General features: G+C 42.9%; 1 protein-coding gene across 3 annotated transcripts in view; it reads right to left on the bottom strand.

Annotated features, from left to right (window-relative positions):
* The window catches only part of plekhg7 (pleckstrin homology domain containing, family G (with RhoGef domain) member 7), a 98,144-nt gene that overhangs the window by 67,626 nt on the left and 7,100 nt on the right, over positions 1-23,418 (bottom strand). For 2 of the 3 annotated variants that reach the window (XR_009515388.1, XM_059987730.1), the window contains exon 2: positions 14,073-14,771. The exons of the other annotated variant lie outside the window; for it this stretch is intronic. Coding sequence is in view for 1 of the 2 variants with exons in the window: in XM_059987730.1 (XP_059843713.1) it covers positions 14,073-14,747 (675 nt within the window). In the remaining variant the exon portion in view is untranslated. The remainder of the gene's footprint in view (positions 1-14,072; positions 14,772-23,418) is intronic. 3 annotated transcript variants of the gene reach the window in all.

Raw genomic sequence — 23,418 nt, 5'->3', positions numbered from 1 at the left:
ACACCACCTCACTATTTTTGCTTTTCAATATGTTTCATATTATAACCTACAGAATATTTTATGCACTGCACAGCTGCCACAAAGTAACAAACCTCACTAGATAATAAACCTGACTCTGATTCTGTTTCTAACCAGTTTAAAAGATTAGCTTTAGCTTTATTGGTCACAGGTGTGTTGAAGCCTACAGTGAAATGAATGTGTTGTTTGCACCACCCGAGGTAGAGACTGTAGCACTCAATTTAAATGAACAAGTGATCTGATTTACATGTGGGGGGAGACGTTGCACTCGTTCCCTGCAATTTGGGGGTTTTGTTTGCATAAATGAAAAAAGAAAATGCTGGAAACTGTACTCAGTCAGTCAGACAGCGTCTGTAGAAAGCTAGTCAGGTCTGAGAGAAAGATAAACAGGTTAGACTGGGTAAAAGAGAAGGTGGGGAGGGTAATAGGTGGAACAATAGGAATTTTTCTAGTAGGGTGAGTGTGGTGAACTACATATACCTGTCTGGACACGCCCCTGCTGACTGCTCCTGTGGCTCCTCCCACAGACCCCTGTATAAAGGCGATTGAGGCCTGAGCCCGGCCGCTCAGTCTCCAGGATGTAGTATGGTGGTCACTCACTGCTTGTTCCTTCTTCCAGTCAATAAAAGCCGATATCTTGCCTTTACGTCTCAGAGTGAGTTATTGATGGTGCATCAGTGAGATAATGCAGCAGATAAGGGGCTGTCTTGATCAAGTTATCTTAGTCCCACTCATTATCCTCTCTCACCTTTGGGACTACTTAGACTAACTTGTATCTTTCTCAGTTCTGATAAAGGTCCTGGACCTGAAAAACTAACTGTTTCTGATCCTACAGATGCTGCCTGATCTGCTGAGTGTTTCTAGCATTTTTGGTCTTTTATTTCAAATTATTAGCATCTGCATTTTTCTGGATTTGCATTGACTGTTTACGTGGCACTTTACAAACGAGATTGTACTCACTTTGATTGTAAGTCACAATGTAAACTCATCTCCGTGCTGATGCAAACTGGACACTTTTTACAAATTAATTTCTGATCATTCATCAATCCCAGATCCCAATCCCAAAAGCTCAGAGCAGAGTTGAAGTTTTGCTGAGTGTGACGATAACATTAAGTGCATTTGAACTATTTTGAGTACATGTGGTGACTTGGCTGCTGAATATATTGAAGACAGAGATCAAGAAGTTTTTAGGTATTAAGAGATATCAATGGCAATACATCTGGTGCAGGGAAGTGACGCCATGATCTAATTGACCAGTGAAATAGGAATAATGGTCTGAAAGACCTATTCTCACTTCTATTTCACACTTTCAATTCTCTAATAGTGGTTGAAGTTAACCATGTCTGTCTGGGTGAAACTGAAATGAGGGAAAAGACTGAGGGAACTGTGAAAAACTGGTGAAGAAGTATCATTTAAGAAGCATTGGGATAGGTACATGGGAGGGTAGGGCTGGAAGGGATTTTCAGCACGCAGAAATGCGGGAAGTGGAGACAGCTGCGATGGCAACATGGGCTGATCGGAACCAGGAGCCTGTGTCGGTGCTGTATTGCTCCATATCTCTATGAATGAAAGACGTGTGAAAAATAAGATTAAGGAGAGACAAGCAGTAATGAGGACAGGGTAACAGAGGAAAAAGGGAACATAAAAGGCAGCACATTGTCTGGTTTATTGCGTGATCATATGGGAGATCAGTGATGCATGGACCACATTTGCTACATTTCCCTTCACCTTTTGCTGCTTATTTCCACAATGAACAGCACCTCTTTTCCAACACAGATACAACGGGACACACGGGATAGTAGTGGGAGACACAATGAGCTGTACTGACCACATTTCCCATCCAGTTTTTGGATTAAAAATTGACGTGTTCACACTCATAATGGAGACAACCTATGGGAGTACGTGGGCAGCATGATGGCATCGTGATCAGCGCACCAGCTGTAGAGCGGGGGTTCAATTCCTGCCAATGTCTGTAAGGAGCTTGTATCTTCTCCCCATTTCCTCTGTGACCCACATTTCAAAGATGAATTGTTAGGGTTAGTGAGTTATTAAATCATCATTAACATTTCTGGACCAAATCAGATCTGGAAAATTTGCAAAGAAAAATAAAAACAGAACTATCTAATTTTAGAAAACACCATATACACTTAGATTAACACTACCGAAGACAGAAGGAGGAGGAATAACTAACATAAAGAATTGACACAGCAGTCAGATAAAACTTGTAAGTACATATATTCATCAATGAAACCGGGAATCAGCACTCTCTGTGAGCGTATGCAGTTCTGATAAGAAGTACACACCACAAAATGTAAATGAAAGCACAGCTCAGACAAATGAAGAAATTATCACTACAGATGAAGAAGTTAACCAACGGAGAAGCATGGCTGTCTGTCCATGGAAGGCAAACCCACGATCTGAACAGCCTAGATGTCGACAAGGCTCAGAGTTGGACACCTTTTCCCAGAAACAGACGCTCCTTGTGGCAATACAGGACCAGGTGGTTAACACATAAAATGATCAGAAATGCAGAATAAAAGATCAACAAATTGAAGATGATAAATGCAGAAAAGGCTAAGAGAAACCAGATAAATCCAATACATTACAGGGTCCTGCTGCAGTTTGACTCAATCAGGCACAATCATGCGGCAAGCATCATTCACCTAAACCTTATTTTAAAATACAATCTCAGAAAAGTCACCATACCTTACCAAAAATACCTTATTATAAGGCTGATCTAGTTTTAGAGTCAGAGTCCCACAAATTACATTACAACCAATCCATTATTGCAGATAGATCAATCCATAATAACTCCAGATAGAATAATACAGGGTAAACAAGGAAGAATAACTTACTTAATAGATATAGACATTCAAAACACACATAACATACAGAAATCAGTAAGTAAAAAACACCAGAAATATGCTGAATTAAAAGAGGAAACTGAAGGACTGTGGAACATGAATAGAATCTACGTTGTTCCAATAGTATTATCTACAGCTGGTAGTATCCCAAAGTCACTACACAATAGTATTAAACAATTAGGGTAACAAAGCATAATTTACATACATCTCCAGAAAGCCACAATACTAAATACAATTAGAATAGTCTGAAAGTTCGTAGCATTTGAGAAATGAGTGTGTTCGGCTGTACCTTGGTTTTACCAGCTCCAGCTGAAAAAATAATAATAATAACTTATTTATAAAATACTTTTCATACAGACGATGTAGTTCAAAGTGCTTTATACTGGGATAAAATGCAAACATGAAAATTAAAGACAAAAAGATGGCAATTACAAGCATGTTTAAATAAGTAGGTTTGGAGCTGGGTTTAAAAATGTCATCTGAGTCTGCATCCCTTATATTTTTAGGTGCGGGTTCATCAGAGCGGACCTGCCCATTGCCCTTTGAGGGATATTAGTTAAATTTAAGACAGACAGAAGAAGACCTGAGAGCTCGAGCAGGATTATAAAACAAAAGTGATTCTATGATGTACTCCAGTCCTAGGCCATTGAGAGCTTTAAAAACAAGTAAGTGAATTTTGAAATAAATTCTGAAAGAAACAGGAAACCAATTCGGACATAGCTGGCTATGTTAGTGAGTTGTGGCAATGCTATGTGGGTGATGGAAACATGGTGACACTCGCAGGTTGCTCAACACAATCCTCACTGATTTGATTTAATGCAAACAATACAATTCATTGTATGCTTTGAAGTACGTGTAACAAATAAAACTAAAGCTGATCTTTTGAAGACTGGTTCTGCCAGTTCATGACTACTAGTGGGAGAATGCTATTACAATCTGACAAGCTTGCACTGCAGTTTCCACAATAATTATAATAGAAATATGCAAAAGAGTTACAGAAAGCATGTGATTGAATTAGAAATGTATACATCTCGTTTCACCTACAGTGCCTATAAAAAGTATTCACCCCCCTTGGAAGTTTTCATGCTTATTGTTTTACAACTGGTGAAGCACCCGAGCAACAGTTGTACATGCTGTCTCTCTCATCTCAGCCACTGAATCTTGTAACTCCTCCAGAGTTGTCATAGGTCTCTTGGTGGCCTCCCTCACTAGTCCCCTTCTTGCACGGTCACTCGGTATTTGAGGACGGCCTGCTCCAGGCAGATTTACAGCTGTGACATATTCTTTCTATTTCTTGATGATTGGCTTAACTTTACTTCAAGGGATATTTTCTTGTATCCACCTCTTGATTTGCGCTTTTCAATAACCTTTTCATGGAGTTGTTTGGAGTTATTCTTTTGTCTTCCTGGTATACTTTTTGCCAGGATACTGACTCACCAGCAGTTGGACCTTCCAGATACAGGTGTATTTTTACTACAATCCATTGAAATACCTTGACTGCACACTGCACAGCCTGCATTTAACTAATTATGTGACTTCTAAAACCAAATGGCTACACCAGTGATGATTTCGAGTATCTTATTAAAGGGGGTGAATACTTATGCAATCAATTATGTAGTGTTTCAAATCTGTAATCAATTTAGATCACTTTGTGGAGATCTGTTTTCACTTTGACAGGAAAAAGTCTTTTTCTGTTGATCAGTGTAAAAAAGAAGCCAAATTAAATCCAGTGATTCAATTTTGAAAAACAATAAAACATGAAAACCTCCAGGGAAAAGGGGGAATACTTTTTATAGGCACTGTATGTTCTATAACCTTGCTTCATAATATATTTAGCCTCTCTGTGAATTAGTAGATGCATAAACTGTTGTAATATTTACCAATTATCCCTAATATTGTTAATCAGCCTGAGTCAATGGTTCCAGTTCTCAAACTTCATGTCACAACTCATGTAAAACTTTGATGTCCCCGGTTGTATTCTGACAAATATTAGCATTCATACAAAATACAAAACTATGGATGCTAAAGCAACACCATTATCTCAGCAACAGGAAATAAAGTACTGTACTACTCTTTATTATACTGGGAGTGTTTCAGAGATAACCTGTGATGCAAAAAGAACTAATAAATTTAGGATTATTAGGCAGAGAGGGATTTGCTGATGATCCCAGCCACGGGATGTGCCTCATATCTTCTTTGGAGACCTGGGCAGTAGGCACAAAGGGAACTAGTAACCTCAGGGGCTCAATTAAGGGAATTTCCACTGCAGCTCACCAATTAACCGTTGTCAGTTCTCATCCCTGACCACTTGTTGACTCATTATATTTTCCTCTTTTTGAAGCCGATGCACATGGGAAGAGTTTCTGATCCAATTGTGGCTAACTTTGCGAAAGTTCCTGCACAGTCCTACACCTGCTCAATCATCTGATGAATAATTGGGACTTTTCATTCTTTCAAAATAACCCCTGATAGAAAAGGAGTGCAGAGATCACCCGTAAGCTTATGAAACTGTGTTTTCCTGTACAAGACTAATTGTTGTGCCCAATCCGACAACGCCTTTCACTGAAGTAGCAGGCTAAATATCCCATCAAAGTTCAACTAAGGAATCCAGCAACACTGATCAGAATATTGAGGAAGGAGGAAAAATCAATGTACAGTACTGCATGTGGAACCTATGATAACCTGTTCACTTGGAAATCCCCATCAGAATTTTGCATGTTCCAGTGAGATCACATTTCATTCTTCTGGGTTTCAGAGAAGATAAAATCATCATGTCATTGAGCACAGAAATGAGCCCCTTGGCCCACCACGTTCATGCTGACACCCACACTCATCACTGGGTCTGTATCCGTCTATGTTGCTCCAATTTAAGTACCTGTTCAAATGCCTCATAATGTCAGTCATTGTGACCCCTCTGGCAGCACATTCCAGATATAAATATGAAAGCGCTTCCCGCTGATCCCCTTTAAAACTGCTTCCTCACACCCCAAAACCTATGTCCTCTTATTTTTGATATTGCCTCCATGGAAAATTTGATCATCTTCTCTACCTCTGCCTCTTACTCTCTTCTATCAGTTCTCTCCTCAGCCTTGTTCACTCTGGAGAAACAAGCTGACCCTCTACAGTCTCTTTCCAGAGGCTGCTGATCTCTCCTCATTGGACAATCCCCCCGCTACAGAAATCTATCTAGCCAACCTTCCTTACAGTCCATCTGTCACAAATATCCATGGGGCACATTTTAAGATTCTCATAGCAAATAGAAACATGGCAAGGTCTTACTTGCATTGGTAGTAACTATCGAAGCCTTGCCACTTTCTTTAAAGTATTTATCAGGTATGAGTGAAAGCTAGTTGTACAAGAGACCCACATTGACCTCACCACAGAAGCAGTAACCTCTCACCTTCTGTTTGGTGGTGTCCATGTGGGTCTCTTGTGCAGCTAAGTCAGCTGCTCCAACACAATGTTTTCAAAGGACAAAGGCACACTGCATGACCTGTTGAATGCTACTGTCAAATAGGCAGACCTGAAAAGATGATGTTGCCTGAGCTCAGTAACGGGATGGCCACTGGAAGAATTAAATTCAGTGTTGTCTTTCTGCTGCCCTGTACTGTCACAACAACCTAGAAGTTATGTAGGCCAGGACTGTATTCCCTGGAGATGGAGGAGTGACTTGCTATAGGAATACAAGCTCATGAGGGGAATAGACTAGGTGAAGGCATGGGAAAGGGGTGCTGAAAATAAAAAGGTAGCATAGCGGTTAGCACAATCTTCAATTCCTACCATTGTTCAGTTCAGTTCAGTTCAGCTTCAGTTTATTGTCATTTAGAAACCACAAATGCAATGCAGTTCAAAAATGAGACAACGTTCTCCAGAATGATATTACAAAAGCACACGACAAAACAGACTACACCAGAAAATCCACATAACGTTTGGTAATCCCCAATCCAGAGTCCAGAGAGGCTGCTGTGAGGAGTTTGTACATTCTAGTAGATTAATTGGTCACATGGGTGCAGTTGGGTGGTGCAGGCTTGATGGGCCGGAAGGGCCTGTTATCGTGCTGTATCTCTAAACAAAATAAAATTAAATTAAAAGAAAGAGCATAGGTTTAAGAGACTGAAAAGGAACATCAATGCCTCAATGCAGAGGGTGGTGCTTAAACACAAGAGATACTGGCGATTAAAAGTATGACACAATGCTGGAGGAACTCAGCAGGTCAGGCAGCATCCATGGAAATGAATAACCAGTCCATATATCGGGCTGACGCCCTTCTTCAAGACTCAGGAGAGTGGTGCTTATTTGCAATGAACTACCAGAAATTGGGGTTGAGGCAGCCACCTCAGCTACATTCAAAAGCCTTCTAGACAAGTACATGGATGGGAGAGGCTTCAAGGGTAAAGGGCCAAGCGTGGACAAATGGGACTAGCTTTTCTGTTTCCCTGCTGAGTACGGAACTTGACGATAGAAGGCACCTGCCCCTGCATATCACAGTCCTACAAACACCAACATTTGATTTAGTGACGTTGGACGATGGCAGTATACAAGGAGTATTATTCTGTTTCTTGGTCTATTAAGTCATTTTTTTGTGTGCAGACACAGTCTCATCTGAAAGGCCACACTATTGGGTGCAATTCTCCATGTGACTCATCTGTGAAGCACAGATACTGGAGGAGCAGCAACCTCTTGGGCACTTAGACACAACAAGAAGAGGGATTAGACTGATCTCGTAAGCTACCTGATGACCTTTCTAGAGCACAAGATTCAGGTTTATTTAATTATCACTATCCATGTCAAAACTTACAGTGTTATTTGCATGAACAACCGGCGCAAGCTAACGATGTGCTGAGGGTTGCCCGCAAGTGTTGGATACATTCCGGAACCAACGTAGCTTGCCCACGCGCTCGGCAGAACAACACAGGACACAACAAAGCAGTAACAGCAAAACAAGTCCCATTCCCTCCCGTCCATCCACCTCCACAAACAACACAGTCCTCTAAGTCAGGCCATCTTCAGCCTCTAATGGACTCATGGATTCACCCTCATACAGCTTCCACTTCCCCAGTGGACTCATGGCTCCGGCCACTGGGCCTCAACTTCTGGCCTTTCACCTATGCTATTGGCCCCAGGACTTGCCACTAACAATGATAGAGAACCCTGGACCAAGACCCCGATTTCTAGGCTTTGAATTCCAGACCCTCCAGTAATCAGAACCCCGAACACCAGACCTTGAATTTCAGTCTCACCAATTCACATGCCCTAGTGGCTCACTGGCGCTTGTGCCTCCTGCCTGCATGGCACTCCACTTCTGGAACTTGACCTGGGGAGAGGGAGCACCAACCCTGATTCTCGCTGAACATCCACATCACTGGCCTTCCAATGAGGACCAGAGGTCTAGACTCCAGCCTGACCTCTAGTTCCCCAACATCCCCATCCCTAAACTCTAACCTGATCCCAAGTTCTCCACTCTACCCCCAAATCTATCCCTATGAGTGGAAAAAAAATGACCAAAAAATAATTAAGTCTTAGCTACAGTCTCGACAGAGATCACAGCTTGGTGCCATCTTGTCTGGAAGAGATTCTGCAGATGCAGGAAATCTGGAGCAACACACACAAAATGCTGGAGAAACACAGCAGGCCAGGCAGCATCTATGGAGGGAAATGAACAATCCATGTTTTGGGTTGAGAGCCTTCAGCATTCCTGGTCATTGAATGCAATCTGCTTAAATTAAGCTTCCAAAAGTGTACACCACCTCTGTTTATAAAACCCCACTGCTTGGTTGGACCCAATTTCTGACGACTTTGCTCTGCTTACAACCAATCCTCATTGAGGAGTATAACGCCTAATTCAATGTGAAGGCAAATTTGGCAGAAAATTGAACTCAGCTCTTTATAATAAACAGCACTTTTCATTTCTGTTGAGATCATATTATCAAGACCTTCAAGCACAATGGAGTTGCAAGCCCCAAGCCCAACCATCCTCCTTTTGCAGTGGGCTTAGGACCGTCCATGGCAGAGTTATCATGACTCTGTTCCATTCCCCAAATTCTTGCCTCCATCATATTTGCTCCAACAACGATACTCTCCACAGAGGTACCTCTGAAAAAGTCTTTCTTCTTCCTGAACCATGGATTCCCCTCTACCACAGTCAACATCTCATCTGCGTTCCACACCCTTTCTCTTCCACACAGCACCCGAGTAGAGGTCCCTATAGTCAGTTTCTCCACACTTCAGTCTCTGTATTCAATAGATCATCCTTAGCAACATTCACCTACCTCAATGAGATTCTTCCACCATGTTTTTCCCTCTATCCCCTTCCAGAATTTTGATGGGCCCATTCCTTTGTGCATACATCTAGTCTCCTTTCTCATAACCAATTCCTCTACTCAAGACATCCTCCTGTGCAACCACAGACAGGTGATGAAAACTCGTTGCTTTACTTCTTCCCACCATCCAGTGACTTAAGCAGTCCTTGCAGGTGAAGCAAAGATTCACTTTCACTGTTGTACTGGATTCAGTGTTTATAAAGTGGTCACTGCTGCCTCTGAGAAACTAATGCAGTTCTCATTGAAGGCTCAGTTCTCTTTCTACTGTACTTAGCAGTCCTGAAATATTTTTTGTACCTTTCCTACACGTCTGCTCTCAACTTCTCTCCTGCTGGACAGAGCAAGGACAGAAGTAACCACTTTGTAAAATGACCTGCAGGGATAACATTGTGCTCCTTGCTTTTTGCCAATTCAATTCTCCTTTCCGCTCCCACTCTCACCGCTGTCTGTGGCCTGCTGCACTGTTATAATAATGCTTCAGACAGATGACCTGACACAAGAACTGTGACGGCAGCTTGGGGTACGGTGCCTCATCTTCCATCCAGGCACGTTGCAGCCTTCCAGCCTCAGTACAGAACTCTACAATGGCAGTGCAGATGCTGGAATCTGGCTTCCAACTCCATTTCCAGGCCTCCCGGTTCAACTCCAGCCCCTCCACAGTCTACCAATCGCCTCAAACTGCTGTCTCACCACTCCCCTCCTCTTTTCATTGACTATCTCCCCCCTTTCCACTCTCAGTCCTAAAGCAGGGTTCCGACCTGAAACGTTGATGGCTCCATTTCTCCCACAGGTGATGGTCGACCTGCTGATCTCCCCCAGCAGATTGTTTGTTGCATATCAGGAGGCTCATTTTCTCAGTCTGTATCATTGGCCCTCCTGTGATATTACCGTTTGTCTGTCTCCTCAGCCACCTGACAGCTCTGCATTTTCCAACTTTTACTTCCCTTCTTCTGCCCTTCACTCTTCATTGCTTTTATGTTCCTTTATCTAGATTCTCTCCCTCTCTCTCCCTCCCTCTCTCCCCTCTACAGCTTTTCCTCAAAGCAAATTTGGCCTTATCCTATTAGAGACATTTCCTTTGCCCTATCCTTCCTCTCCCCACCCTCTCCCAATTGCAGACTAACCTGCAATCTCCCTTTCCCAGTTCCGATGGTCTCCATGCTGTTTTTCTTTCCACAAATCCTGCCCGATCTGCTGCTGCCAGCATTTTCTTTATCAGTTAAGGTTCTGAGCACTTGAATATTTTTTGTTTGTCATTGCCATGAATACATTAACCAACATATTAATCACATTGACAAGTGCTGGCAAGGTGAGATTACTGTGGGTGCAATGGCAATGCTCTGAAGATGTGAGAGCCTCGGGAAATAACCACCCACTCATAACTGCTTTCATACAACTTTGTGATTTGGATAGCAGTCAGACAGCAGTTAAACGAGGCCCAGAGGAATCATAACTCAGTCCTGATGGAATAGTGGAGCAGACTTGATGGGCTGAATGGCCTAAATCTGCTCCTATGTCTAATAGTCTTACATTCCTTCTATGCTTTTATATCAACCATGCGTCAACTGACCAGAAAAGGCCACAGGACTAGATGGGCTTTTATGATGATATGGCAGCTTCAGGAACTTCTACAAATTTGGGGATTGAGTTGAACTTTCTCCGTATTGGTTGTGTGAACTTCCTGATTGGCAGGACTGGAACATCACCAGCAGATGGATATGGACAGAGCTAAAAGAAATAACACATTACAGACTCAATGGGATGAAAGGCCTAATTCTGCTCATGTCTTATGATCAGATTCCTGATATCTGAATTAGCAACCAAAAATGCTCAGCGGGTCAAGCAGCATCTGAAGAGAGAGAAAAATGGAGTGAGAAGATAAGATGCTGTTCCTCAAACTTGTATCTCCATCTAATTACCTTTCTCTCCTTCCCTGCAACTTGAATTTGCTTGTTTACTAACACTTCTGGATTCTGATAACAGATCATTTATCTGAAACATTAACTCTGTTTCCTTCTTCACACTGAATTAGCTCTGTCAGTGGAGGTGTCTGTGAGTCAGTGTGATCTGTTCAGATATCCCAGTCTGTTTGCTTTGAGATATTAACACATTTCTGTTGTAAACTGTTAAAAAGATTTAACCTCTTCGGTGAAGTTTGTGCTGAGTATTTGAGTAGGCAATGCAAAACTTCTCCAGCTACAATGACATGCCAATACCACTGCAAAGTTCCATTTATAGTTAACACACCTTGTTAAACATTATTCTAATGCAGAGATAAAGTTTCATTATTCACAGTACTTTACAGGAGGTCCTCTCCAACGTACATCAGGATCCCATTTCCGGGTTAAACCAAAACACAGTAACAGATTACTAAATAACACCAACTCCAAGATAAAGCATCCGGGCTTCTGAGAACTGAAAGGCCAAGGATGAGAAGAGGCATTGTAATATTGCAGTCTGTAAACACAGCGCTATGGAAAATAGCTCAGTTTGAGAGGCAATGTCAACATTTGCAAGTTAACGAGTAGGTGTTTCAGTGAATAACCCATGCAATGAGAAACTGCCCAGCAACCTTCCACTATTGTCTCAGTACTCAGCTTCTAGACAAAGCCCTAGCCAGCACTGATGCACCAGCCAAGCAACCGCAGCTGCTCGGAGCAACCCTTGACGGTGCTCTGATAATGCAATTCCTGGTACCTAACAGCGGACAGCAAACTTCCAGTACTGGGAAATTTGTCCATTGATGCTGTGACAGGTGAGACCCCCTCTAGGTTCAGTAATTCCATTCATTCCCAGACAGGAACGTCTCTGAGGGGAAGAGGTTACAGGAAACATACAGCCTTGAATTATTTAGTCATTTATTTACTTATTATTTAAAAATTCAGCGTGGAACGGGCCCTTCCAGCCAACAAGCTGCACAGCTCAGCAACCCTCCTATTTACCACAGGACAATTTACAATGATCAGTTAACCTACTAACTGGTATGTTGTTGGACTGGGGGAGGAAACCGGAGCACCAGGAGTAAACCCATGTGGTTTGCAGGGAGAATGTGCAAACTCCTTATAGACAGCGCCAGAATTGAACTCCGAAATACCCTGAGCTGTAACAGTGCTGTGCTAACAATACTGTGGCACCCAACTAAATGATCGCATTTAAGCATACTTAATACCTAAGTAAAAATAATTGCTTTTAGATTTTCTCATTCAGTTGTTTATTGCATTTTCACTATTGAGCATTTTAAAAAGCCAGGAAGTCGCACCTTTCCTGCAACTGCCCATAAACATTTCGCACATTTCAAGAAGACCACCTCTTATTCTTCTACACTCTGGGAAGTACAGGTACAGATCAAATCTCTTTTCACAGACCGATCTCTCCATTTTGGGAATCAATGGAGTCAGAGAGTTATACAGCCCCTCAGCTCAACTGGTCTATACTAACTAACATGACCCATCCAACCTAGTCCCATTTTCCAGCATTTGACCCATGACCTTACAAATCCTTAATCCATGCACCTGTCCAATCCAGGGGAATTTCATTGCATTCCTTCTGTTGCAAGCACACCATCTTTAGGTTGGGATTCCAGATTGTAATATAATTTTCCAGGTGTGGTCTTTCCATCGGTCTATTTAATTTCAGCAAGGAAACTGTGCTGTTGTGCTCAAACCCTCTTGTAAAATAGAAGAGCCAGAATATCTCATTGTTCAGTGAGTGATGAAAGAATTTAGCAGGATCAGAAGATCAGAAGGAACTGCTTGAAAGGATGTTTGAGGCAAAAACCCTTGCCATATTTAAAAAAGATATGTGGATGAACACTTGGAGAGCTGGGAACAGAATTCTTTTGGTTTCGACCATCACGGTCATGAGAGACCATAGAGCCACTTCATGCTGGTACAAAAACTTGTGAGATAATCTCAGCACAGCTGCATGAATTTATCTCAGCTGTGGGCAAGTGATGAGGAAATGCAACCAGTTTAAACATTAAAATACAACTGCAGATGCTGTGGATCAAAGAATACGTACACAACGCTGGAAGAACTCAGCAGGTCAGTCAGCATCCGTGAGAAAAGAGTGGCCAACGTTTCAGGCCGAGACCCTTCATCAGGAACCCATTTGTACAGTTTAAACGTTTACTCCAGGAAGATCCTAATCGGTTACCTTGCCCTGCTCATTCCCCAACAAGCGTAAATGGAAGTTTCTGAACTGGCTCCCCCTCCCCCAGACAGTTAATCTGATAATTAATCATACTAGTTACACCCCACCCCTCTCTATCTATTACCCCCATCACTGCCCTGCTCTGTAGACTCTTTAAACCACTTTCAATAATGCCGTCTACATTGTAAATATATGGTGGAATTCATTTATACATGCACAATTGATTCCATGGCCATCCTTTAACCTCCAACCTTGTTAGCTTTTTCCCCAAAATTTATATATAATTCTTCATTTTTTAATTCTTTATAATTGTTGCTTTTTGTAGCATGTCTTGCCCTGATGAATACACTACAGCAAGCTCCTAAGACATGTACAGTAAATGTATATGCTGTATCAAGTTGATCCTGGATTTTTGGAAGTGGGCCAGAGATTAGGAGCAAGATTGCTTTGTCCAGAAAGCCCACTAAGACAAAATGCCAGGATTCACATTTAAATATGTTATAGCCAGGGCATCATATCCCAGCAAAGGATCATTAGCTTCTAAGTGACCAGGTCATTCAAGCCATTTACCTGCTTCATGAAAATAATGGAGAAAGACCAAATATAAGAAGTGTTAAAGCAAAGAAATCAGAGTTTTGTTGCATGTGTAGGAAGAAATATCCCCAAAACGTGTTTGAGCTATATCAGTGGAATTAAAAGGAAGGATGTGTGGTTGTACCTGCTTAAGATCGTCCAGCATAACCTGCTGGCAGTCAGCTCTTCGTCGTGCCCACAGAGGAATGCTTGTTTCAGTCTGATGGGCCCTCAGCACCCAGTCAGTCTTACGATGGCTTGCAGATAAAGGGCCTTCGACACTTTGCACACAGTCCTCGAGTTGTTGTGGCTGTTTGAGCATCTCCTTGCCTGGTGGCATTTGCGCACTTGTGGACTGACCAGCAGGACTTGGACTCTGTGAGTCATCAGACAGTGTGGGGTCATCACTGAGTGGACTTTCTGCCTTCCAGAATTCCTGCAATGTCTGAGGTTTCAACATCTTTCTTCTCATTTTCCGAAGGGATGGAGACAAGGAGACCCTGGCAGGAGCTAACCTGTCAAATTGAAAGCAAGGGCTTTGGGAAACCTCCTGCTCCGGGCTGAAAGAAAACTTAAAGACGGGTAATGACTGAGAGTTCACTTTTTTCTCACTGCATGGGCTTTCCATTTGAATCTGATTTTCCGTTTGAGGTGGACTTGTCTGTACCTCAGCGTTGTGCTTCCAGGCATCCCGATTGTCTTTCAAACCATTATTTTCCTGAAAGAGGCTTTCATCACCTCCTAAATTCATCACCTCACATCCTTGTTCCCATGTTTCCAGATAGGTCCCACAAGGCAGATTTGGCACACTAACTTCCATGATTCATTACTCGCGAAGCCGCACCTGTTTAAGAGAAAGATATGCTTTAAGGCATGCAACATTATGTAAGTTTAATGGTTTGCATTACAGTATCTAAGGAGATAAGACCAAGCGAACACTGGTTAAGTACAAGCTACTGTAAAATAACATTCTTCAACACACTTCAACATTTTTTCATTGCTTTGTGTGAGGCTTTGGCTACATGTTCTTTGGAAAGTAGTGACCATGAGTTCTCAGTTCCCCTCAATTTCCTAGTCCTTCAAACATCTACCTGCCTGCTCTTTGAATGGTGCCAGAGATCCACCCTCCACAGATCCAATGCCCTCTGTTCAAAGACCTCAGTATTAACTACCTTGTAACTACACCCTCTTAATCAACATGGTCCCACAAGTGGAAGCATCTCTGCCTCTAGGCCTGTACTCGCTGGAGTTTAGAAAAATGAGTAGGGGATCTCATTGAAACCTATCAAATATTCAAAGGTCTAGATAAAGCGGACATGGAGAGGATGCATCCTTTAGACTCCTTCTGGGAGTCTCGAACCAGAGGGCACAGTCTCAGAATACAAGGATGTCCCTTTGGAACAGAGGTGAGGAGGAATATCTTCAGCCAGAGGGTAGATCAATCCGTGAAATTCATTACCACAGATGGCTGTGGAGGTCAAGTCATTAGGAATACTTAAAGCGAAGTTGATATGTTCTTGCTTAGTACGGGAATCAAAGGTTAGGGGGAGAAGATAGGAGAATGAGATTGAGAGGAACATGAAGGAATGGTGGAGCAGACTCAATGGGTCAAATGGCCCATTTCTGTCCCCATGGCTTTTGGTCTTATTTACCCTGTTAATCCCTTAGAACGCCCAACCCCCTTCTTCCCTAAAAAGTTACAGATTATGGTAATGACCATTTCTTTTGCTGCTGAGGAATAATCAAAGTTGAGCTGCATGTCCATTCTAAGCTTAGTAAGGCTGTAGCAATATAATGGCGACATCTATGGTGTAACAGTGCAATCTGACCTGATACTACGAAATCATGGGGTCAATGTTGTTACCTCCTCATGGTGGTGCTGCTGTGCTGGTGGGTCTGGAGATCTCCTTCTCTGTCTTAACCTCAAGGCTGTGGTACAACTCAGTGCCCTGGGTGACCATTTAACAGTCAACCACAATACTGAGTGAGGAGGGGTACCAAATAGGGCAAATGAGTGAGGTGCCAAATTTCCTCTCTGAAGGGCATCAGTAAAACAGCTGCTTTGCCCTCTTCATTACTGAGCAATTGTTGTGTCTTTTCCTTAACTATAGATTAAGAACAAGATTTAGATTCAACAGCTACCATAATAGGGTTTTGAAGCCGGGTCTTGAGCCAGTCCCCTGATGTACAAACCTGGTTAACTACTCCACCACTACTCAATCCATAAATATCCTTTATCCATTGAGTCACACAGCATGGAAACAAACACTTCAGCCCACCCAGTTACTGCTAACCATCTAGCATGTTACCCCACTGTATTTTTTTCTTATTCTCATCAACTCCCCCCCCCCCCAATTCTACCACTCAGCTACACACCAGGGGTATTTTACAGTCACTAATAAAACTCTGAGAGTCAATGGTGCCTAACGGCGACTCCTTTGCTGGCATCTTTGGAAACAGCTCTATTTCCATCTTTAATATCTCTATTTACCCTTTCAGGGTTCTTTTGAAGACCCTGACCTGGAGTTACACGTGACTTCGGTTCTTTGCGGGAATGGGACCCGCTCTTGGGGTTTCACAACCGGCCGTTGTTCAATATGTCGAGAGTGCGGCCTAAGGCTTCGTTCGCCTTCAGAGGCCGAGATTTCATGGTCTGGAGACGGGCGGGTCGAAGGTCAAGTCACGTCGCTTTTATTGTCATTTCAACCATAACTGCTGGTACAGTGCATAGTAAAACTGAGACAGGACCATGGTGTTACATGCCACAGTACAAAAACTAGACTGAAATACGTAAAAAAAAACAACACAGAGAAAGCTACACTAGACTACAGACCTACATGGGACTGCATAAAGTGCACAAAAACAGTGCAGACATTACAATAAATAATAAACAGGACAATAGGGCAAGGTATCAGTCCAGGCTCTGGGTATTGAGGTGCCTGATAGCTTGGGGGAAGAAACTGTTACATAGTCTGGTCGTGAGAGTCTGAATGCTTCAGAGCCTTTTCCCAGACGGCAGGAGGGAGAAGAGGTTGTATGAGGGGTGCATGGGGTCCTTCATAATGCTGTTTCCTTTGCAGATGCAGCGTGTAGTGTAACTGTCTGTGATGGTGGGAAGAGAGACCCCGATGATCTTCTCAGCTGACCTCACTACCCGCAGTGTCCTGGCAGAAGGTGCGTTATGGGAGATGGAACATTTACGGCTGTGTGCCCAGAGACCTGAGATCTTTAGGCACAGAGTTTGGAAAAAGTGACGTGACAGACTTTTGTCATCGTAAACCAATGAGTCGTTTGCTATGTCTCCCCTCTTGCTGTGAAACGGAGACACCTCTTTTACCCTTATCAGGGAGAGAGCCTGTGGTATGTTGAAAACTGGGTGAACGAGTAGTCTTTGGGGTACGACAAGTCCGTGTCTTTGCTTGAGTGCTCGGTGGTGGGTGCCGATGCTTTTTTTGGCCAGTGGGGGATTGTTGCTTGCTGCCGCTTACGCACGGGAGAGAGGGGAGCTGGGGGGGACTTTGGGGTTTTAACATTAAACTGTCGTTCATTCTTTGGGGCACTCCTCTGTTTTCATGGATGGTTGCGAAGAAAAAGCATTTCAGGATGTATATAGTATCCATTTCTCTGACATTAAATGTACCTCTGAAACCAATCAGCCCCAGTTTGTGATATGTGAAGAAACTGGAGCATTCAGAGGAACCTTGCACAGTCATAGAGGGAACAGACAAACTCCAGAGGTCAGGATGAAACCGCGGTTGCTGGAACTGCAAGGCAACAGCTCTTTTGAGAACTTTCTGTCCCTCATTTAAGCGTACAAAGCATACACCGGGCCCTTGCAGGATCTACTGTTACTGCTGAATGTCTCACAAAGCCAGCACAGGTTTTGATCCTTGTCAAGCGCAATACAAATTCTGGTCTCCAGGCATAAACAAGGCATATTCACGTGCTCGATCCTAGTCCTCTGTGCATATGCTGTGTGCATGCACACATCTAACTGAGCAAGTAGGCATGACTGGCACTTTATTTAAAGACTTGGCATGATAACAGGCCCTTTGGCCGAACGAGCCCGTGTCGCCCAATTAGCCCGTAGGTTTTTGCAGTGTGGTAGGTAACTGGAACACCCTGAAGAAATTTATTGTGGGAACGTACAGACAGTGGTGGGCAATGAACTCGGGTCGCTGGTGCTGTTATACTAACCACTACACGATCATCCTGCCCTAAAAATCTATGGAAAACACAAGGCTCAAGAGCAGACAGCCCCAGAGATGATTAGGGGCTGGAAGAAAACTAACCTGGTGTTCGGGATGATCCGGCCGGATGAATGACAGAAGTAAGGTAGGTCATGAATCGCAAAGACTTAACAGAGGCTTGATGCCTGCTCTAGAGCTTATAAAAGGCACTAGTCTGGAGGAATCACACATTGGTTCCCGTCAGTGCAGGTTCCCTAACTTTCATACCCAACGTGATCACCTCCATCTCTTTCCTTTCTTCTGTCCTCAACAACCCCTCCTCATCACTAGTTCAGCTATGGGCTGGAGGGTCCCCATTGCTTGCCTGGCTTCTCCTGAGCATCTCCTCAGTACTTTTCCCCCATCATCTCCTTCCACCCTCAATCAGGTCCGGTCCCCTTCCCCACAATCACTTCAGAATTCTCTCTCAACCTCAACCCCTCTTCCATGATTCTTAGAGCAGCTTCCATTTTATGAACTTCCTGTAGACACCGTTGGCCATCATACACCCCATCAGTATCCTATCTGTCCCTGTGTCCCTAATGTCCCATCCACAATCCCTTCCTATTTCTCACTGTCTCCCCTCCCCACGTAGATTTTCTAGGAAAGGTCTCTGCATGCAGTTCTGAATGGGGGCTTATCATACTCCACACAAGTCATTGGAGTGTGGATGTGAAAGAATATCAAATTATCAAGGCCCCAGCCAAAACCGGAGTGTGTCCATGTTCTGAAGAAATTCTGGCCCTTTCTTTCACAACTGACTATGCAATTTGTTTCATGTACCAACCATCATTAAAGTACCCAATCCACGCACTGCAGGCATGAAGGGACACTACAGACTTTCATACCACTACACAGCACACAACCGCCCCCCCCCACCCACGTCACAGCAAGAAGCTGAGAAGTCGCTGATTTTCCTCAACAAACTTAAGGTGAGAGGGAGGAAGTTTAGAGTGGATCTGCAGGACAAGCTTTTTTCCATGGGGGGGGGGGTGAAACCGGCTGTCAAGTGTAGTCATGGAAGCAGGTACAATAGCAACAATTAAGTGTGAGAAGAAGAGATCTAGTTTAATTTGGCTTTGTGTTCAGCACAGACATCGTGGGCCAAATGGCCTTTTCCGGAGCTGTAGTGTTTTATCTTCTACGTTATTTATGCCATAGTCAAGGGAAGTATTTTTAATTCACTGTTAATAAGAAAAGAAAGTGTTTACTATTCATTATCTTGCTCGTGATAAAGACTTGATCTGATCTTTTTATCTCTCTAATCCCCTGGATTGAACCAATTTCCTTCTGAGATTTTCATTCATGATTTTATTCCCGGTTTCTGCTATCTTCACACTCTGCAGGTAAACTGCAAGTAGAGGGAGATGGCTGAATTTAGTAATAGCTCTTTTTACCACTTTGGCTGAGCAATTGCTGAATCAACTCCAGGTTGGAAGGTTAAAGTCCGAATGCAAAACCCCGTGTGCAGCTTAGGCAGCATAATAGCACCAGGTCAACAGAGAGCTGTACTTGCAGATAAAGTGCAATGGCCAATGTGAAATAGCAGGGCAATCACAATCACTTGCAAGGACTCTCCATCTCATGTTCTCGACATTTATTGTTTATTCATTATTATTGTTTCTTCTCTTTGTACTCGCACAGTTTGTTGTCATCAGCACTTTGGTTGAACACCCTAGCTGGGTGGTCTTTATTGATTCTGTTTGAGTTATTATTTATAGATTTGTTGAGTATGCCCATAAAAATGAATCTCAGGGCTGTATACGGTGATGTATTTACTTTGATAATAAAACTTACTTTGAACTTTGAATCACAAACAGCCCTCACGGCATCATTACACAGCTGAAACTTGCTGCATGTCAATTGGCCACCATGATTCTTACAGTGAAATAGCACTTGCTTTTTGATTGACAGTGAAGTGCTTTGAGATATCCCGAGGTCAAAAAGACTAGATAAATGCTTGCATTCCTTTTCTGTTAAAAGCTTCATTTGCTCATCAGTATATAATTAAGCTTTAGTCTTTTACAAGTGTATATTGGTTTAGTGCAGTACTAAATATTTCTTTGCATTGAACAGTACAGAAACAGGCCCTTCAGCCCATAAAATTGTAACAAACCAATTAAATTAGTATTCAAATTGCCAACTAAATTAATTCCTTCTGCTACACACTGTCCATTTCCCTTATTCATGTGCCTATCTAAACATTTCTTAAACATTTCCCCAATGTATCTGCCACTACCACCACCCTAGGTACCACTGGGTAGTTTGTCTGGTTACACAAAATGCTGGAGGAACTCAGCAAGTCAGGCAGCATCAATGGAGAGGAATAAACAGCCAATATTTTGGGCTAAGACCCTTCATTGGAATGCTGCCTGCAACATGATCCTCCAGCATTTTGAGTGTGTTACTCTGGATTGTCAGCATCTGCAGAATCTCGTACTTACAGATTGCCTGGTCGTCTGCCTGTTACACCATAGGTTAGTGCTATGCCTGGATCATTGTCCATCATTGTCCGAGTTCACCGCCCTCCCCACACGAACCCCAGCCTGGTCAGCCCTTTGACTGCATTAACTTTCATGACTGTGCAGCTCTCAGTCACCTCACGTCAAATGCTTAGCTCACCATTTCTGCATTTAAAATAGCTGAAATTAATTTGAATAGTGGAAAATATTTTAAAATGCATTAAATCATTTGAAACAAATATACAATGAAATGAAGAAAAATCAGTTAAATGCATTGCCTAGATCAATTACCCTTCAGAGTTCAAGTTCAAAGTGAATTTACTCTGTAAGTACATATATGTTACCATATTCTCTCTTAAGATTCAATTTTTTGTAGGCATTTACAAGAAAATAAAGAAATACAACAGATTTTTACCAAAAAACTATACATAAACAAAGGCTGACAAAAACCGGTGTGCGAAAGACAAACTGCACAAATAAAAGTAATACTGAGAACATGAGTCGTAAAGAGTCTTTGAAAGTGAGACTGCAGATCACAGAATCAGTTCAGAGCAGTGGTGAGTGAGGTTAACCACATCGGTTCAGGAGTCTAATGGTTGAAGGGAATAACTGGTCCTGAACCTACTGGTTTGGGACCCTGGGCTTCTGCACCTCCTGCCCAGTGGTAGTAGCGAGGAGAGAGCATGATGTGGATGGTGGGAGTCCTTGATGGCAATGCTCCGTGTAAATGATGGATGGGTGGGGGGGGGGGAGGAGGTGCTTTGCCTGTGATGGACTAGGCTGTATCCACCACTTTCTAAAGACTTTTCTGTCCAGAGAATTGGCGTTTCCATAGTAGGCCATGATGCAACCAGTTAGGATATGCTCCACTATGCATTCACAGAAGTTTGTCACGGTTTTGGTCTCATGCCAAATCTATGCAATGTAGAGGCATTCTTGTGCTTTCTTTGTGATGAGACTTATGCGCTGGTCCCAGGATATGTTGATGCCAAGGAATTTAAAGTTACTGACCCTCTCCACCTCCGTTCCTCAATTGACGATTGGCTTATGGACCTCTGCTTTCTTCCTTCTGTGGTCAACAATCAGCTCTTTGATTGTGCTGATGTCAAGTGAGAGGTTGTTGCTGTGGCACCACTCAGCCAGATTTTCAGTCTGCCTCACAACTAGATCCTTCAACTAAAGTGACAGAATACTTTGAGAAGTTCCTGCTGCTCAGCATGGTTGGCCTAGGGTTTGCGGATCAAGCTGACTAACCTGACACAATATCTTGAATAGGTGATTGAGGTAGGCAGCAGAGGACGTCCAGCAGGCAATGTTAAATAAAAATGAAGATAAAAGAAAGGGGTGGATGGCTCTGTGGTGGTGCCTGACAGCTCCAGCAGCCCGATTCAGTCCTGACCTATGCTGTCGTTGTGGAGTTCTCACGTTCTTCTATGACCACGTGGGTTTCCTCTGTGGGTTGCAATGTCATGCAGGTTAATAGGTCACTAATAAATCAGTGTAAATTACTCCCAAGGTAGGAGGGTGGTTGGTGATTCAGGGGAAGTTTATGGGAAGGTGAGAGTGAATAACTTAAGAGAAAATGTGGGAGAATGGATCTGATGGAGTTGCCCAGAAAGCCAACATAGACAGACTCAATAGGCTCTTATGTCATTAATAAATATTAGATTTAAAAATTGAAGACAACAGAGTAAACATACAGAAGGAAGGTTAAAAGCAAGTACTCAGTTTACAGACCTATCACTATAGAAAACATGTTGGAGGTGCTCAGAAGGTCAGACAGCATCTATGGAGAAAGGAACATCGTTAGCTGCCTTTCACTGCTTGGCAGGATGCATCGTAACCACGTTTATAAATGGTATGATGGGAAAAGGGGCCACACATCCAAGTTCATTAATAATGCTAAATGAGACAGAACTGTAAATATTTGTGAAGGGAAACAAAGTTATAAAAGGGGTTTTAGCAGACAGAGCAAGCAGGGAAAAATTGCGGTCAGTGGATCTGAACCTATGTGATTATGAGATTATCCATTTTCAACCTAAAAATGTCACAGACATGGTGCTTCCTAAGTAGTGGGAAACTGAAAGCAGGAAATGCCAAATCAGAAGATGCTCAGAGACTTTGGGTGATGAGGAAGAGGAATTATTTATGGCTGGGGTTCACAAAAATGTCAAAAATAGAAACTAACTCCAGTTTCTTACTGAGAGGTAATCCTTCTATCTAGTGCAGGCATGGGCAAACGGTGGCCCGCGGGCCATATGCGGCCCGTTAAGCTTTTTAATCCGGCCCGCAGAACTTGATGAAATTACATTAATAAACCTTGTTAACGTTTTTCCCCGCAATTCTGGCGTTTTCCCCAATAGATGACGCACTCTATATACATTGACCTTTGTTGAGGTGCAGCGTATTACTCCACATTTGCGCTTTACTTTGTGACCTTGTGGCGACCCATTTCCTGGCACATCCAAACCGGCTCATAATTAGCCAGCGTTCCGGCTAAGGGAGATAGCCTGCGGGGATTTGCGAGCACAGAGCTCCGCATACTGGCACGCTCTCACTGTTCTGTCATTGTGCGGGTCATTGTTGAGTTTTGGCATATGGGACAATTGAATAAGAAGGAGCAGGACAAGTAGACCTGCATCTCCTACCGTTTTTGAAATAAAGACAGTCAGGAGGAGAGTGATGATGATAATATCTTGAAGGATAACAGAATTTTCAGTGCTTTAAAATAATAATTGTTACTATTAAAAAAAGCTGTATTTTATTCATTTAATTTTCAGTGTTTTAAAAGTCATTTCAA

Source organism: Hypanus sabinus, chromosome 13, assembly GCF_030144855.1.
Source record: "Hypanus sabinus isolate sHypSab1 chromosome 13, sHypSab1.hap1, whole genome shotgun sequence".
Classification (NCBI taxonomy): domain Eukaryota; kingdom Metazoa; phylum Chordata; class Chondrichthyes; order Myliobatiformes; family Dasyatidae; genus Hypanus; species Hypanus sabinus.
This window is presented reverse-complemented; position numbering and strand designations above follow the sequence as displayed.